The 18,379-nt window shown below is 39.3% G+C and overlaps 1 protein-coding gene across 3 annotated transcripts in view; it reads right to left on the bottom strand.

The window, feature by feature from the left end:
- WASHC4 (WASH complex subunit 4) overlaps positions 1-16,556 on the bottom strand; it is a 38,558-nt gene extending 22,002 nt beyond the window's left edge. For 2 of the 3 annotated variants that reach the window (XM_051608475.1, XM_051608489.1), the window contains exons 1-13: positions 16,451-16,553; positions 12,362-12,501; positions 11,826-11,879; positions 11,648-11,713; positions 11,439-11,484; positions 9,023-9,090; positions 6,290-6,372; positions 5,250-5,292; positions 4,625-4,728; positions 3,865-3,985; positions 2,227-2,350; positions 1,995-2,122; positions 1,141-1,301 (exon numbers count right to left, since the gene is read on the bottom strand). In XM_051608475.1, the coding sequence (XP_051464435.1) occupies positions 1,141-1,301; positions 1,995-2,122; positions 2,227-2,350; positions 3,865-3,985; positions 4,625-4,728; positions 5,250-5,292; positions 6,290-6,372; positions 9,023-9,090; positions 11,439-11,484; positions 11,648-11,713; positions 11,826-11,879; positions 12,362-12,501; positions 16,451-16,511 (1,199 nt within the window). In that variant the 5' untranslated portion in view covers positions 16,512-16,553. Of the gene's footprint in view, positions 1-1,140; positions 1,302-1,994; positions 2,123-2,226; positions 2,351-3,864; positions 3,986-4,624; positions 4,729-5,249; positions 5,293-6,289; positions 6,373-9,022; positions 9,091-11,438; positions 11,485-11,647; positions 11,714-11,825; positions 11,880-12,361; positions 12,502-16,450 lie in introns of all 3 variants that reach the window. The other variant, XM_051608480.1, reaches the window with a different exon arrangement.
- Positions 16,557-18,379: the final 1,823 nt, after the last annotated feature.

Below are 18,379 nucleotides of genomic sequence, written 5' to 3'. Positions count from 1 at the left end.
AAAATATTACACTTCAGAGTACTCATATTGTTCAGTTAACAAAGACAATGCAGGAAGTTGTAAAAAAGCAAGAAAGTTATTGGCAGAAATCACATCATCAGATGCAAAATCTGCATTGTATCACAATATCCTCAAAATCTCCATGAAAACCCAAATATTTTTCAACCTTTTCTTAATCTTAAGAGGTGCAAGACATGACTTGTACCACTGCCCAAAGCCAAAAGCAACACAGCAGTGCAATTATGATCTATCCAAGAATTAAAAGACCAGGAAAGAATTCAGTTACAGCTCTTGACTATTCTGTGGATTTAGGATGTAAACCAGGAAGAGGTGGATTGAAACAGAAAGAGGGCAGTATTGAAAATAATCTGCCAGTGGATCATGTAGGCATGGAGCTTTTTTCCCCTCCTCCCTGCTCCTCTCCAACCCAGTTCTGCCAGCTTTGCCTACAGGGTTGGAAGACAATTTGCAAAATTTAAGTGTTTACTTCTATTCCACCAACCTCACTTTCCAACTTCACATTTTAGTCTGCAACATAAACAGAAATATCTTAGCCCTTTGACAACTAAAAACCCCTCACCTTGAAACATACTTTAGAAATATCTTAGAGAAGGAAGTGCCCTGCGAACTAAAGAGAAGCCTTTTCAAATACAGACAATTTCAAAGACCATTTAACAAGCAATTAAAACAGCCATAAAGAAAGAAAGGTTTGCAAAGAAAGTCTCATCACCAGAGAAAAAACGCTCTACAAGCCTAGTAGCTACTTACCTCCACAAACACATAGAAAGCAGAGAGCCCTAATAGAAAACAGAGCAGCTCAGGTTACCAGACACTAGTTTAAAAGAACGGAAGTTGAAAGAATATAAGCAAAAATAATTAAAACAATCAGATAGTTAGAACTGCCAGGAACTTTGTTATTTTGGTGACATAATGCACATTTTTCTGAAAGCACATGACAAAAGCTTCATTTTGAACAACACTTTTTCAGCAACGCTAACACATATTGCTGCAGTGAAATGGAGAAGTTGTTTCACATCACTGAGCAACACCACACAACATGCCAGTGCACTGAATGAGAAAACCTACATGTTTATAAAACATGTGCCAACATCACCACCAAGCAATATTTAGGAAGCATACTTGGTAAGTGACTGTGCCTTCTGCTGTAGAAAATTCTCCCTTTGTGTTTTAACTGTATGGATACTTTTCTTGTCCAGAAGTTTGGCAGCAGCTGGTATCTTCTGAATTAGAAAGTTGTCAGCAAACCAGATAATGTTAGCAGTTAATGTGATGGCTGGCACCTGGGGAAAAAAAAGAAAACAAGTGGGAAAAATACTACAAGTAGCAATAAACAAACAACTACAACAAATACTATGCTGCCATTCATGTTTCTTATGCCTCTTTTGAACCGTAACACACAATTCTGTTTGTTTCTGTACAACTAGTTTCTACAAAAGTATTACATCCCATTTAAAAACATTTCTCCCCTAGAAGTACGCACAGGCAAAGACATCATCACTCTCAGTAACTCTAAACAATACTAGAGAACTTAATTTCTTAATATTACCTGATAAAGCCCCAATCACCTTTGGACCTGTAGATCTTTCAAAATACATGTTTATAGTCAAGGTAAAACCCAAAGCATTTATTGAGTCCCACAATACTCAAGAGCTCAAATGATGTTTTGTCCTCAGTGCCACATTAATCTTGAAAAGAAAAAATTTAATGGTAATTTCAAGTTATTTTACCTTGCTGCTAAGTGAGTGGACAGGTTTTAGAGCATCTTTAAAAGAAAACAGTGGGGGAATGAAACTGTAAAAAAGTTGAAAAATCTTAGTTCTGCTTTCTGACTTGTTTACTTGTTTTGGTAAAGCATGCGTTCTTTCTTTTCTGATGTCTTTGCCATACTATAGAACTAAGAAAATTACCTATGTCATTAATGAAGATTCTTCCTCCCCCCTCTTAATTATTGAAAAAAAGAATCAAGCATTCACCTTTTTACAGACGTCCAACAATGACTTGTAGAATTTCTTGTCTATCGTCCGAAAAATCTGAAAATGCAGTACAAAAAGTCCACAGACGCCTACATATTTATCTCTCTGGTCAATTTCTGAAGGCTCACCTGCAGAAATACACAAAAAAATCCTTCTTTTAATTCTATTCCCAGACAAGCAATTCACTTTTAGAAACAGTGAAGCTGGCAGGAAAATCATAAGCTTGAATTACCAAGTTTGGCTTCAATATTTGCAAAAGTTGTGCGCAGAGTATGAGCAAATTCTTCAGCAAATGTGCTGTTCTTCGACACTGACACTCCACCATTTACAGAATCAAATTGTTGCTCTATACAAGCCTAAAAAAGAAGCATAATGGTAATGACATGAATTTTAGACCTTAAAAAGAATACTAATTTTGCAAGTGACGAATGCTGCAAGAACACACTAATTTATGTCATACAGCACTAACCTGATGTCAGTCTTGAACTGCACAACACACAGATTTTTTAACTATGCTTAAATTATTTAGTATAACAGAAAACATCTGAAGACAAAAGCCTCTCATAACTAACATCCCAAAAGAATAAATTTCATTTACTTAACATTTCTGCTAAGAAGCATTTTAAAAGAAATCACATGATGTGCTAGAGATAAGAAACCAGACACTTCCTTGCATTATTATAATACATTAACTAATTGTCCATTAACCAAATTAAATTATAATGCAATTCACTTGTAGGATGTGCTTCACAAACTTGAAGCATAAAACCCCCACACCACTGGTGGTTACTTTAAAAAAAGCTACCAAAAACACAAAACAGAAAGAGATAGATATATATTTTTATATTTTTATTTTTTAAACATATACATATATATACACAGAGAGAGAGAGACACTTCAGATTTTCTGAAGATAATAGAAAATGTGGCAATGGAATTGTATTAAGAATATTTTTAATGTATTTTTTTTGGGAAGGGGCATTGGCAGGACAAGAGAATCATCCTGCATAAATACCAGACAAATCCTACCTATGTCTCAAACATATAATTAAGTCTTTGTACTAATGCAAGGTAAGATGAAAAATGGGTAGCTAGTAGTTATACCCTTTGAAAAAATAAGCCAAATTGTGTTTAATTATTTATCTCCAATTTCCCTTTTGGAGGCTTTTACAGAACAAGACGTTCTTTCCCTATGCCATTTAAGATGTAATATACTGAGTAACAGTCTGTTCAACTGACTCTGCTGTGACCAGATTCAACAGCACTACCCTCTGCCCACTATGCCACAACATCTGATTTCAGTCCCAAATACACACTTTTCTAAAAAAGATGGCTTCTTGTACCAATGCATTTAAGTTAATTGTATTGAAAAAGTAATAACCCTTCTCATCCCCCTGTACACTGGCACGTTGCAGGGCTACACACCACCTCACGACAGCTACCTGTCTCCTACACTAGGAATGAGACAAAACATGCAACAAGAGGGCACAACATATTTTCAAGACCACTGGGGAAACTTTAATTTGCAGCTAAAATAAAGTGGACCTATGCTACATAAGCCTCAGCACTATTAAAATTTCTAGTGAAAATCATACTCCCTGATAAAACACAGTCTTACTGCCAAGTCATCTGTGTTTCTTTAAGTCTGCCAAACAGTAAGCATTCAAAGCTTGGCACAGTTCTACCACGGGAGAAGAGCAAGGCAGCATCTTACAATAGAGCCTTTTTTTTACCATGCACAGATGCAAGAGCCAAATTCACACATCACTGTATCCGGAACAAAACAAAACAAACAAAAATGCATTCTGAAAAGAGTCTTGCTTTAATGTAATAGTTTCCCCTATCATACTGGGGAACATCCAGTTCATTACCTGAAATATCATTCCATCAAGTAACAGGCATTCCAGTTTTAACAGCAGCTTTTCAAATGGCTTCAGTTTATCTTCTTGAATTCCAAACTTCGAAGGGTTGTGATGGACAGATTTTAGCAGCCTGTAAGGGCCGGGAGTGGAACACATACATAGAAACATAATTAAAATATGTAAATATTTTATCATATATCCTGCACTATTTTGAGAATAAGTTTTAATTGTTCACACCTGTGTCCAGCAGCAACTTCAAAATTTCAAAAACAAACTCCTACACCTCCTAGCACTTTTTAAGCCATATCCATTTGAATAACACCAATTTATTGAGGTTTTCAACACAACAGTTATTACTACACTAATTTGCCTACCTTTATAATTGTTGATTCTTCAGTTTTTACTTAAGATAGCATTCTTACTTACATTTGCCTGCCCATCCCCATGATCAATATAGAGAGAGATAGCCTTAGATCAGTTCTGCGCAAAATTAGATTTCTTACTGAATCTATTTTAAACCCCATCAATTGTTACTTTGTCCATATGCTTACTCTGTATTGTAAATGTAACATTGAGCACTTAAAAAAATTACTGGTACTATCAGAAGGACAAAGTAGGTGCTTAGCCCTGCTCTTCATTAAGATTTCTGGAAAACTCTCAGGGCTGCCAAAATCCATGTTTCCACACTGAGTGTCTTGGAACAAAGACACATGCACATGCTTTTATCTTTTATGCTGTGGAAGTATTTTTCACCCCTTCAGAGACACACCTCTTATACATGGTCCAGTGATCTTTCAGAGTGGCATGATTGTCAATTATTTCATCCAAAGTGATTAAGACTGCGAGCAATTCTCCCAGATGCTCATACATTGCCTGTTTACCAAAAAAAACCAAACCAAACACACACAAATAAAACCCCTGTAGTTACTGAAAAGCTTATTGCAGTCACACATGGCATATAAAATTCTGGTTGCATTCAGTGTATTATCAGCCAATTAGATATCAGCTAGAGAGTTAAATTGCAGAGTTCTTGTTTTGGTAGCTGAAAGATTTAGTACTTCTTGTAGTGATAAAAGGAACACCAGTTTGCATGCACCAATCTAATTTGACATGGAAGGTAGGATTTGAAAAACTGTCTACATGCAGAAGCATACACTACACACAACAATAGCGTGTGCAAACACTTTTCAGCTAAGTAGGCTAGAATATGACAGACGTGGAGATATTAGGCCTTTCCACAGAAAGGCCATAAAAAGCTGAATAACAAAACCTTTAAAGTAGAGTCCAGATTGAAAATTTTGATTGAAACTGACTTTCTTGCTGATTTTTCTCAGGATTAATGATCAAGACATACATATATTAACATAAGCAAGAGGACTGCAAATAATTCCCACCTGAAAATGAACTCCAGAAGTCTCTATAATTTTAGGTGCATTCCTGTAAATAAAAAAAATATTTTAAAGTTTTTTTAATCCTTCAAACAGAGCATATTTATCAATTCTGGATCACAGTGTGTTCTGTTCCTTGGGGTACATTCTTCTTCATTAACAATAATTTCAGAAAAAAAAAAAAAGAACCTTGAGATCTAATTAAAAGCATCTGCTATGTGAAATCTGTGCTGCGATAAAATTGAATATTGCATTTTTTAATGTACAGCATACAACTGGTTCAAACTACTGATTTCATTCAGTGCAGAAGTATATCAGCAATTCCCAATTCAGTTCTGCTAACAGCAACTGCCCTTGAAACACAGAGCCTTGCAGCCAGAAAGTACAAAATCACTTCACATATTTAATCAAGCCATGTCCAAGTTACACATCCAGCCTTGCTCATTCAGCACCACAGAAAAAGTCTACCTTGTGCTGCCACGTAAGACAAAAAATGAAAACAACAAATACAACTGAGAAGAATCATGCTGTTGTATCTGGAGGTGGGGAAAAATAATCAAGACCCTTGCAGATAAACCAAACAATTCTACTTGGAGGTAAGCTCTCAGAGTTTTCAGAAGAGCCCTTACTAAGATGAACATCAGGTGTTACTACCATGGTTGTTATGTGAGGACTATATACCCAGATTTACATATTTAAAATGGATTATGGAAGTGATCCAATCTTTAAGCTTCTGAAACTACTGATATCCACTCTATCAGTCAACAGAAGGAATCTCTCTCAGAGCAAGGATGAAAGAGTAGTAAGATCTCTTAATCACAAAGACTAACTGCCTCTGAAGCATCAACTCTATCAAAAATTAGCAAAAAAATATTATCGCATCTCATTACATAGAAGCACCACCTTTTCCAAAAATAAAACAATTTCACTTTCATACTGGCTTATGAAGCCCAAACTTGCACAGCAAAGCACTCTCCATATCTCTCCATATTTTTCACATTTGTTTAACTACAGAAAAACAATATAGCATTTTAGGGAATAATTACTTGTTGCTGGTATAGAGAACAGCCAACTGATGCACTACATTCACAACCACTTCGTAACACCGGGTAACAAAGCAAGACAGCTCCTGAAATACAAGAAAATAAGATGCATATATATGTACAGACCCTCCTCATGCAGAATTTGTCATTACATCCAAACACTGAATATAAATCACTGAACTTGCAGCCGAAGCTCCAACTACATTCCTAATCCATAGGACAGACCTATGCTAAGAAGCTATCAAACACAAGTTCCCAGTAAAACTTGGACTATTTATTCTGTCGGTTTAATTTATCAAAGACAGTAAATTGACAACAGTGCCCAAGTATTTTCAGAGAGAATCCCTGATAGCAAACACTGTGCCTTTTCCCACTAGATTCCAGAGTCACACTCTGGGAGCTGGTGACAGCTGAATTTAAGTTAGAAATCAACAGTGAAGCCTGTACCTACTGTAAAAGTGATTAGCCACAGAATACTGCTTTCAGAAAAACAAGACAATGTCTTTGAGAGGCACCTTTGACTAACGTAAAACTTGAGCTCAGTTACATAGTACAAAATGTGTAAGAACAGGTCAGCTGTGACCACATAAAGGACTATCTTAATTTCTATAATGGATTTTAAGAAGACATTCCTTGAGCAATAGGATAAATGCAATAGTATTTGCTCATTAATGCACTCAATAATCGCATTGGGAAAAAAATCAGCATGTGATGAATCCACCCAGTCAGCACACAGATGGCTTCACAGCAGACAGCCCACACTGGCTACCCAGCCAGCCTGCTCTTCCTGGCAGAATGCTGGCTAACAGCTGAGTTCTCTCTTCCCCTCCATCAAAAATAGATCTTATTTGGGCTTCTGCCTTCTATTAGTCACCAGTTTTCACAAAACATAAAAGTGCCGTTACTTCTTATACTTGTATTGCTCTATCAAATGCAGCTGAACCAAGCCAGTAGATTCCAGAGCAATGGATTAGTAGAGAACTTGTTTCCTGGGGAAGGGACACCAGCTGCTGTTTTCAAACTTCCAGGAAATAGTCCAATTTAACAGCACATGCTGTTATTATTAGCAGCTACACAATACAGACAAGGTTATCATTCTATCAGAGTTCTTCAAATATGCTGACTTCTGCAGAATTAAGAGTATCTAACTAGTGTTTCACAGCACTATTTTGATAATTAAAATAAATAAAATATCTGCTTTGACATAGCAAATGTGAGTGTATTACATGTAGTTAATCAAGAAATCCTGAACTCAGAAGACCTGATTAGCCAACTGGTGGATGTTAGCTCTATGAAAGCAATGCCTCACCTCTTTTGTCATCTTCATTCATACTTTCATTTCACCCTTGGAGATACATTTGTTAACACTGACCAGAACAGTATTTCCCAGTTTATGGATAGACTACTACTGAGTGGATTTAGGGGAACACAACAGTTCAAAAAGAACAAACTCAATAAGGAAAAAGTTTTCCTCATACCTTTACCAACAGCACAGTAACCTTCCCTTTGGGGCAATATCCTGCATCTCCCTTCTTTCCCAAGTTGCTCAACAATCAGCAAGCCATTACAGCATATACACAAAGTGGGCTCACAAGCAATATGACTAGATTTTCGTGTGGTATTTAACCTATGAATAGACACACCAGTATATAACCCATAAATAAACAAATTTTTCTACAGAGTAGGTTTGCAATGTGCATTGATACCCAGATAGCCAGTCAGCCTGTTCTCAATTTCCACCTGGACAGAGTATCCTGGCAGGGAAAAAAAAAAACTCTGGAAAACAACAAGTGTACAGTAGCCGCATTTCAAAACTACTAAAATGTCTCAAATATCTGCACAGGAAGAAATACAAGATTAAGGACAAAACAGACAGCTGACAGGGCAAAGAGCTTGAAAAATGGGGGCAGGACCTCTTTGATATCCTAACAACTAACTGCATTTGGGCATGGTAAAAAAGGTTGAGAAGCAACTTCTTACAGCACTCAACTCATTATGACCTAGTAAATTGCTATTGTCATGCTAGTATATAGCAAGAACAGGAATTTTAACTTTTGTTAAACTAGAATTTGATTAAACATTCCAGAATCTTCCTGTCTATTCTCTACCTCAACAACTGATATTTCATTACAAACAACTCACTACATTGAAACTCCAAGAGCACAGGAAATCCTCAGAAGAAACACAGATCCTGTTTTCATGCAAAGGACCCTGATAACAACTAAACCATGTAAGAAATTAGTGTTCTTCCCTGAAAGTTTGAGCAATTTTTTTCCAGGTACATGTTTTAATTTTGCTTTCTTCTGTCAGCTAAAAAAAGATATGAACAATTAATCCATTCCCAATGTTAAATGAAAACTAAAACTTGCTCATCAAAACCATAAAAATAGATATCTTTAACCATACTACCAGATGAAGCAACCTAGATTTATGTTCTCTTAGTGAAGTTAGTAGGTAATAAGTAAATTCTCATTTATCTGAACAATCATTACACAAACTAATTTATTCTCTCATTAGACTTTGAGAGTTTTAGACAAGTATAAGAAAAACAAAAAAAATTGTGATGTGTCAGCTGGTTCTGACAGGTCTGCAGGCAAAACAGTAACATTATCAGATGACTGCAGTGCCTTTCAACAAGATACAAGCAGGATACTGTAGGCCATTAAATTCACTTTGCAAGTAAAATTAAAATAATAATTGCTGTAAAAAAACCTAAATAATCAAAACATACTCTACCTGCAAGAAAGAAACAAATCTTCCCATCTGTATTTGGCAATCTCCCTCCATCATGCTGGAATCTGTGGCTTGAAAGGCAAACATTTGTCACTACTTTCAAACGACCGTGTTAGATCTGTCAAATTCACATTGAAGGATGCCCTCCAAGCCATTTGTTTGTCAGACAAGTGGAGTACATTATAGGCACACTGATGAAGTCCTAAAAACTTTTAATTTTACTTTCCTAAGCTGGACTTATTTTTGAAGTTTCTCTCTCATTAAAAATTACATTGTTTATAAGTTAGACAAAGTAGGTAGAAAGTCTCCATCACCTAAAATAAATATGAAACAGTTCTTTAAAGGCATCTACATCACATAATATAAAAGCTTCCATTTTAAAAAGTTTGTATGAAAGCACTTGGTTTTTATAGTGAAAGGAACTTCCTTGGTAGTTATTTACTGAAAGAATATACATCATCATTAATCAGAAAAAAAGCTCTGTAGCATGCAATATCCTCAAGAATTTGATTATGGTTTTCCTACATATCATCCTGCACAAAAGAACTGACTGATCACCATAGCTTCAAAGCATTATCTGTATGACAAAGTACACTAGCAGAATACTGTAAAGAACAGTAATTACACCACCAGTGCCAAATCGTTTCAGTCAGCTGGAGAAGTTGTCATACTACCTGACAAAATACAGCTTTTAATGTAATGACAGATTAATGCTTTAAGCTTGAGATTTGTCTGTTGGGCAACTCTGACCAAAAATGGCTTAAAATTACACCTTTATCTGCATAAGAAACACAGGTCTTACTACTTCAAAAAACATGTTTTAGAGCAGTCACCAGAGGCTAAAGGAGCCTCCATACTTCTGTAAGATGGAGCTGTGGGACAAGATTCTAAATACTGCATGCTTCCACTTCACAGATTTTATGTAACCTTTGCTCTGTTTAGTGTATGTCCCCAAAAAAACAATCCAATTCCTAGCTTAGCCCTAGCCACCCCAAGGACAAGATGAAAAACTTTCGTTATACAGAAGGAAAAGGCCAGCACAGTTTTTTGTTTCATTTCAACCATTCCAAAGCCAGTGACTTTGTCAGCTGTTCTAAATAAGCAAGCTTGCTGTTATCAAGGGAAAGATATGGAAGTGGAGTACAATTTTTGCATCCCTACCTAACGCACAAAAGGCTCACCTTTCAGTTCCTACCATTCTCAAGCATTCCCTGCAGAACATCCACCAGGAACGCAGTGCTGCTATAATATGTTAATCTGCAACAGTCTGGCTTTATTCATGCTAGACACGGAGAAGTTTTGAGGGATCCCCTAGCATCGTTCTGGCAGCCTATCACTTTAAGGTATTTAAAACCATGTCTGATAAGAAATGAGAATCTGCCAAGAAAAAACCCAACAAAACCCACGCTTTTTCATGTTCCTGAACTGCACCACAACAGTCATCTTAAATAGCATTTAAAAGAATGATAAACAGTCTCTATCTCAAAGATTTCAAGTTCCTGAATATTATCACAGCCAGGGCTTTTGAAAAGCTTTCAAAAAGCCCTTTTACAAGACTACTATGAAAGACACTTCACTGCCTCTCAAATTTTAGACAGAAAACAAAAGTTAGGTGATACGTCTCTAAACCAACTCATTAATATATTCAGTTCTCAGGACTAAGAGCTGTGCTTATTCCCAGTCTAGCATCCTTTAAGGCAGAAGCTTAAGATCAACCTTTCAGAGAAGTTACCAAATAAATCCCAAGACAAAAAGCAGCTTTCACCTAAAGCAGGGTCTACTGAACTGACATACAATCTCTAGTGTTCCTGTATTATGTCATGGTCTAAACAGTAGTACAAGTACCACCAGCTGTACTTGAAGGGTACATGACATTAACACACTTCAGCTTCTCTTGGAACAACTATGACTGCCCAAGTAAAGCAGCAGAACGCGGTCAGATTATGTATTAAGGGTTTCATTGCTTTATTCCAATCAAATTATAGATTTATTGTTTTACCATAACCAGTGTAAAACCTAGTCCCAATAGGAAATATGTTGGTTTATGATGTTTCTACATGTGAACAGGTTTTCAACACCACACTTTGAAAAGGCAGCTGCTGCAGTATGTAAGCTCAGGTTTCTCTAAGTTATACATTAAATACAACCTCAACAGCCCATACTCTCTACTTCTCATGTAAATAAGGCTGCAGACAAAACTTCCTGTTAATGTAACATATATTTTACTGTTACCTTAAGCTAAATGAGGACAGTTACAAGACACTAACATATGTCCCTATAATCTCAAAGTCCATTATTCAGTCCCTCAAAAATACAAAGAAAATACTTATCTATATCATAAAATGACACTGTAGCATTTAACATAACCTGAAGCAAGAACATAAATCTACAAACTTTTACAGTAAAGGAAGCTACTTACCTCCTTCTCCATAAAACAAGAGGCCATTATAAAATTTAGTTTCTGCCTAACAACAAAAGCAGAAATTTGTTTTTTATTAAATAGAATATATGTAATCATGCTATAAAAATTTAGACATTATATCTTGTTTCTTTACTGATAAAGAATAAAATCAGCTTGCCAATCTGCAAACTTTTTCATACACAGTGATAAAAGAGAGGTGAATTTACCTCATATTTTAACTTCTTGATTTCACAGCAAAGGGCAGCATACACAGTTATTACTTTGTTTAGAACCTAGACTCAAAAGGGGAAAAACCACACAGATTACAAATAGATTCACATTTAGAGAGCTTGATTTTACCTGAAATAAATCTATCTATTAGTTTTTTAATCATAAAGTACTTACCTTGTTTTCTGTCTTTATAAGCTCCAGTAGGGAGGACTGTTCATATGGCAAAAGCTAAAAAACAAAACAAACCCCACTCTAAACAAAATAAATAAAACGACAAAACCACAAAACAAAAACTAACAAAATTAGCTTTAGAAAACATTGCTCAAAAATACATCTATCCAACTAGCAAGTGTTTTTCCCCCTGCTTTTACTATCATGTAAGGTCAGTAATAAGAGCAATAATTGCACATTACTGGCAACCTACACTGCAGGAAAACTTTGCTCTTCATATTTACATGAAAATACCTTTCCTCTCACAGGTAAGTATCTATACCATATAGCATTTACAACAATTTACTTACAAAACCTGGAAAGCAAAAGTATCGTCATTACGGTTTACTTGATAATTAAAATCGTATTGGATAGGTTTCTGAAACACAAAAGTCAAAATTTAAAGAGCAAAAGAGCATCATGCTTTTACTTTTCAGGTTGTGAAGGGAAGAAGGAGCTCGAAAAATAATAGCTGCAATACATAATAAATATATTAAGACCTTTAATGCAATCGGATCAAGACTGAAGTCCCAAACGTCTCCAACCGAATCATCCAAAGCATCTTCAATTCTCTTCAGCTGAGATGTATATTCCTCAAGAAATTTTCCATAATTCTTCAATTGCACTTCAGCATGAATTTCTGAGGATTTATAATATTTGTACAGTTTTACAGACTGTTCAGTAAACTGCAGTATCAAAAATTTTATTTTAAAACATTCAATCTGTTGCTATTTAGCTGTAGTACTGTATTCCTGCTGCAGCATTTTTCCTTAATACAACTGCATCTTTAATACAAAATTCTTTTTTTAAAAACAATCCTACAATTCAGTGTCAGTTTAAAAAAAAATAAATATCCCAATGCTACTTAAATAATAGCAAACATCTAAGTCATTTGCAGACAATTATTTTCAAAATGTGCTTATATTTTCAAACTAAGATCTTAACAAACCTACCTTAATCACATCATAATGCTGAGCAATAAAATTGCTGTTAGAAATCATAACATAGCAGGTGATCTACCCATTGACTGAACAAGTAAGCATTTAATTATATTAGAACTTTGAGGCAATGGGTCTAATGATTTTGGCCTGAATAGCAGTTGTGTTTGTAACAATCCCCCTTCCACTCTCTTCCTGCTACCCCTTACTAGGGGCATTTCTACCTCTCATTTTTGTTGGGTTTTTTGTTATCAATCACTCCCCCTACTTGCAAATTTGCCATCTTCAAGGAAAACTCTTCTTCTGCTTAGCACCTGGACATTGACCAGGAGCTCTCCTGTACCCCCTCATTTACATACAATTACTGACTTAGTTGCATAATCTGAACTGAGTGAATGACTACAGCTCAAGGGTTCTATGCTCAGTAAGGAAATACAATCCTTTTTCATGTGAAGACTAGTGTCTTCTGTGTTATTAGATAACAAATCTAATAGCTTGTGATCTTCTGCCATTTGTTGAAAATAGGATTATCTAAAAAGGTTAGAGAATGTAAGTCAGCTGAATAACTGAACTTTTACTAAACAAGAAGTCAACTCTCATGTAGCTTTACATGTGGTTTTTTCACATTTCTACAAGTAGGCTGCTCTAGAAAGTTAAAACACTTGTGTTATTTTATTCTGTACGTTTTACCTCTTATTCATCCACATTGCCAATAACTGAGACAAGTGATAGCTGATGGCTACTTTGGTGGAAGAGCACTGCTGAATCAATTATCACATACATTATTTGGAGAAAGGAAATATTTGACTGAGGCACTGCACCAGGCATAAGGGAAGGGATAAGTACCAATAAATCAATAAGGAAAAGATTAGAATATGCACAGGAAGGTTGAGATGGAAAAGGAGAAATTACTGCAGTGGAGTCCAGAACTAATTCTGAGCTACTACTTTGAAGCCAGCAGCAATGCCAAAGGGCACATGAACTGCAAAGCCTATCCAAGAAGCACAGTGAACTCTCCCCTGCTCTGCATTAGTATCACTGGGTTCTTAACTGTCCCTGCAGCCTAGACAGTGCACAGGCACAGTCAAAATTTTAAGGAAACTGAATTTCAGTTGGATGGCTAAGAAGCAAGTGAACCAAAAACTCTCCATCAGCAGTATGCACTCCAGGACATGATGTGCAGCCCTTGAGTTGTACCATCATATTATTTTATTACATCAAATTTCTCTCCCCTTTCAGGTTCCCCCCGGTGCCACCTCCTAGCAGCTCTGCTGCAGAAAACCAGTAAAACACCCATGGATGCAGAGCCCTGCAAAACAAAGTCTCATCAGCCACCATGTCAGCTTCAGTACTTTACTGCTGGAAAATCTGCAGCACGGAGACCTTATTATAGAGGTATACTGCAGTATTCCCCCAATCCTGTCTCCTCCCTTCACACCAAAGAAAAATTAAGAGCAGAGAAACTGAAATAGATATTGGGGCTTCACAGGCAGAACAAAAAAAGTTTCCAAGTCATACAAGAACAGGAATTGGGCGGTGCTGCTCAAATCAATTCCCTACAAAACAGGCAGCATTTCTCAAACAAGATCTCCCAGCAGCGTTCTGCTGGAGACCAACAAACCAACCCCTTTCCAGTAGCCAAATGTGGGATTTGAACAATGCTACAACTCAGCATAACTGGTATTAAATATTTCCAAATACTTAACTACTTATGGCCATCAATTTGCTACCTTGTACTCGTCATATATAAAATAAAAGACAGGTGTGAGAATTTTTTCACCATTTTAAAGAAACAAGAGAGTGAAAGCTATTAGCTAGCTAGAGACAAACAGGGTTGAACTGATGAAAAACGACTAGGAGATGGGGAAAGCTTTTTAAGCTGTAGAAAAGTTTTCCTTAATAAAAAGGTTCACATGGAGAGAAAAAGAAAGCACAGAAAGCAGGTGTTTTCTTCTTCTTCAGAGCAGCAAACATACTTCATAAGGTATAATCTGTTTACACTAACATTTGGTTTAGTTTCTCCTCAGGGGATAAAATGAAAGCATTACAACTGGAACTGTGTGGGAAAATCTGCTCAGAAGTACAGAGCCCCCAACTTAATCTTATCTTCTTCCATAAAATCAGCAATATCAACCTTCAGTAGACTTATTGCTGCAGCAGGATTTGCAAGGTCTATGTCCACAAATATCTAGGGCAGAGACGCAACAAACCAGACTTACTTGGTATCCTGTGTCCTCAGTTGAGGACATTATGATTGGTAAAGGATAGTGACAGAGGTATAAAGTGAAAGTAGACAACAATGACAAAAAATGTTTTCCAAGTCACAGGATTATTTTTTGCTTTTCCCTAGAAGAACGTTGTGTGCTGTTCTCAAGGGAAGATCAGCCTGCTTGCTCACTGTCAGGATGTAACAGATGTAACAGAGCATGTTATGCCATGTAAAGTCCTCACAGCCACACTTAACGTCGCCAGCAAACCTGTGGACGTCTGGCATTTTCCACAAAAGCTACATTTTTCCGTTCCAGAGCTAGAGAACTGCTAAAAACCTCTGCTCAGGACAGCTTCAGCTCCCATTGAAATCCACATTAAATTAACATGGTATAAACAGCATCATCCCTTGGGACAACACTGCATGTGAAAAAGTTGGTCCATGGGTGACATATTTTCACAGCAACACCTGGTGTAATTAATTTGGCACAGTTCAATCTACAGCATGTATCACAGTGTGACAACCATATACATTCCCTGTTTAGAAAGTAGGTCACCTCCACGGCTGAGAAAAACGTGGATTTTGCCGGGCACACAAACCCACTATCAAAGACTCACGCATCGCAAGGGCTTATTTAATTATTTCAAGGGTGAAACCGCAAGTGACCACCCAACTCCAAGCCAGAAAGCCTGTGCCAAGGGAAGCTGCACACAACTAACTTATCTCGGTAGGAGCTCCCTGGCTAACGGGGGAAGCGACTGCAAAAACGCGTGAGCGGCGAGAAACGATCGGGAAGGAAAGGAACAGGCATCTCCTCCTCCTGCCCGGTTGGTGCAAGAGAAGAAAGTCACGCCAACCTGCCTGCAGCCTCCCTGCCAGGCTGGGGGCAGTGGAGAGGGGGTGCAGGGGGAAGGGCAGGAATCGCCACTCTCCCATCCCAAACGAACCCCCGGTAACCACGGCCAGCTTGGTGGGAGGTGAAGCAGGTCACGGCGCAGCCCCTTCCTCCCTCCCTCCCTCCCTCCCGCCGCAGGCCCGGTGGGAGCCCCAGCAGCAGCAGCAGCCCCAGCAGCAGCAGCAGCCCCAGCAGCAGCAGCAGCCCCAGCAGCAGCAGCCCCAGCAGCAGCGCTGGGCTGGCTGCGGGGGATGGGGCGCGGGGACGGGGCGCAGCGACCGCGCGGCTCCCCGCACCGGGCAGGGGCCGTGAGGGAAGCTGGGGAAGGGCGACCAGGCTCAGCTCCCACCGCTGCTTCCTCCTCCCTCCTTCCTTCCTTCCCCACCCCTCCACCCCCACTGGGAGCGCGGGTGCAGCGGCGTGAAGGGCCGGGAGGGGACCAGGGCTCCCTCCCTCCCCCCCCCGCCCCGGCTCCCTGGCGTTCACCGCCGCAGCCCCCGCCGGCCCCGCTCCGGCCCTTCCCGCCCCGCCCTCCGCGGCTGCTCACTCTGCGAGCCGTCATCCAGGCGGTCGAATTCCCAGTCCGGGGACAGGGTCTCCAGCGCCATCGCGGCCGCCCGCGCCCGGCAGCGGCTCCGCCCCCTCCCCTGACTCAGGCGCTCCCGACTTCCTGCCCCGCCCCCGCGCCGGGACGCGGAGGCGGGAAAAGGGGGAAGCGCTGGGGCTGCCGGGGGTGGGCGGCAGCGCCCCCGCCTGGGCGGCCCGGGCACGGCACCGCTGCCCCCCGCACCCCCCCACCCCGTGCCGGGCGCCCCTGCAGCGGTGGCGGGACAACTCGCGGGTGCAGTCGGCAGCGTGTCAGCCACGGCCCCAGCACTTCCCCTTTCTGAGGCTGGAGGAAGGAAGGAAGCGTTGGGAGGAACTATCCCAGCTCCGGGAAGGGGCTGGAGCTCGGAGGCGGATGCCTGGAGGGACTGCTGCAACAGCGTCCTCTAATCGTCTCGCTGCCCCGAGTCGTCGCGCAGGCAGTCACACTGGGAGCTTCGTGTTCTTCCTTCGGGGGCCTGGTGGACTCGGGTAATACCAGAGAATAAAAATAGAAGTGCTCTGGATAGCAGGAGAAGTCGCCGTTCAGGGCCATTAGCCATGACCGTAGCGACTGCAGCAGCTCAGCAGAATATGTAGCATCAGCAGAAAAGGAAGTGGCTTCGAAACCGGCGTCACCAGGAGCATCAGCAATTTCAGTCGGGAAAGAACAATAAAAATAGCAACTCTGATGAGACATGTACCAGTCAGTGCAGGATCATCCATAGAACCTGACTCTGTAATGCAGCAGGTCTGAAAATAGCACCTACTGTAATTGTTTTCTGATTAAAAGGAATCCATCCGTCTTCTGGAATTCATTGATTTTAAGGGGAAGAAGGATCTGCTTGGCAGGTTAATTGCTTTTGAGTTTTTACCTAGTTGAAGTGCATTCTAAGAGACCAGCCTGGGTCTGGGAAAGAAGAGATCAAAATTAGTTCAGTGTGAAATAACATAAACAGTGTTTGGAATAACTTTTTTATAAGGGACTGAACTCTGCTTTGGTAAATGTTGTCAAGGTACCATAATGTAAATATGTCTCCTCCACTCATTGGCTTCTGTGAAAACTTATAATGTTTATATTGAGGGTTTTTTAAGTCCCTAGAGGTTTAATCATGCCGGATATTGGCAGCTGGCAGTGAGCAGCAGTGTCTCTGAGGAGGGGAAAAGTATCACACCAAATGAAACTGCAATTTAAGGATCGCATTCTGTCTCCAGCCATGCAGATGTGGCTTTCACTGAGCTCAGTAGAGCTGCTATACATATTCAAAGCCAAGAGATGTCTTCCAGTTTTGAAAAAAACAAATCAGTAGAAAACTTTTCTCTACAAACCATATGTACTTTTCTTTGAAACAAAATACAGTTTCTTTCAAGCTATGGCAAACTACACATAAACAGAGGCTTCCAGACTGCTTAGAAAGCAGTCACCAGGCTTTTTGTGATCTGTCTCCAAAAAAGATGTCCTTGAATTCTGCCAGAAGGGACAAGAGAAAAACTTGCTGACCTGGCACTTGGTGGGGCCCTCGCCCAACTCTACAACAGCCTCACCGAAGAGTGCACTGTCATCCCCACAGCCTAAGCTGATGCAACACTTATTTTGAATATGGAAAAAGAAAATTATTTTTAAAGAAAATGTATTGAAATAGTGTGGTTTTGAAAAAGGAACAGGAGGCTCTGCAACTGAAAAAATTGCAATTGGACTCAAAACAAGTACACTAGTAAATGTTATGCGGCTGTTTATGATGTAATGCTGGGTTTTCCTTTGGCTCACTAGGTGGCAGCGTTTTGTTGCTCACACTGAAGCTATTGAGGTCAATTCTAAATCCTGCTAGAATTTCTATTTCCTCTTAAAATGTGAATTAGACTTGATCTTGAAGCTGACTTTCAATGACAG

Source organism: Apus apus, chromosome 1 (assembly GCF_020740795.1).
Source record: "Apus apus isolate bApuApu2 chromosome 1, bApuApu2.pri.cur, whole genome shotgun sequence".
In the NCBI taxonomy this organism is placed as follows: Eukaryota; Metazoa; Chordata; class Aves; order Apodiformes; family Apodidae; genus Apus; species Apus apus.
Note: the sequence above shows the minus strand (reverse complement) of the source record. Positions and strands in the feature narration are given on the sequence as shown.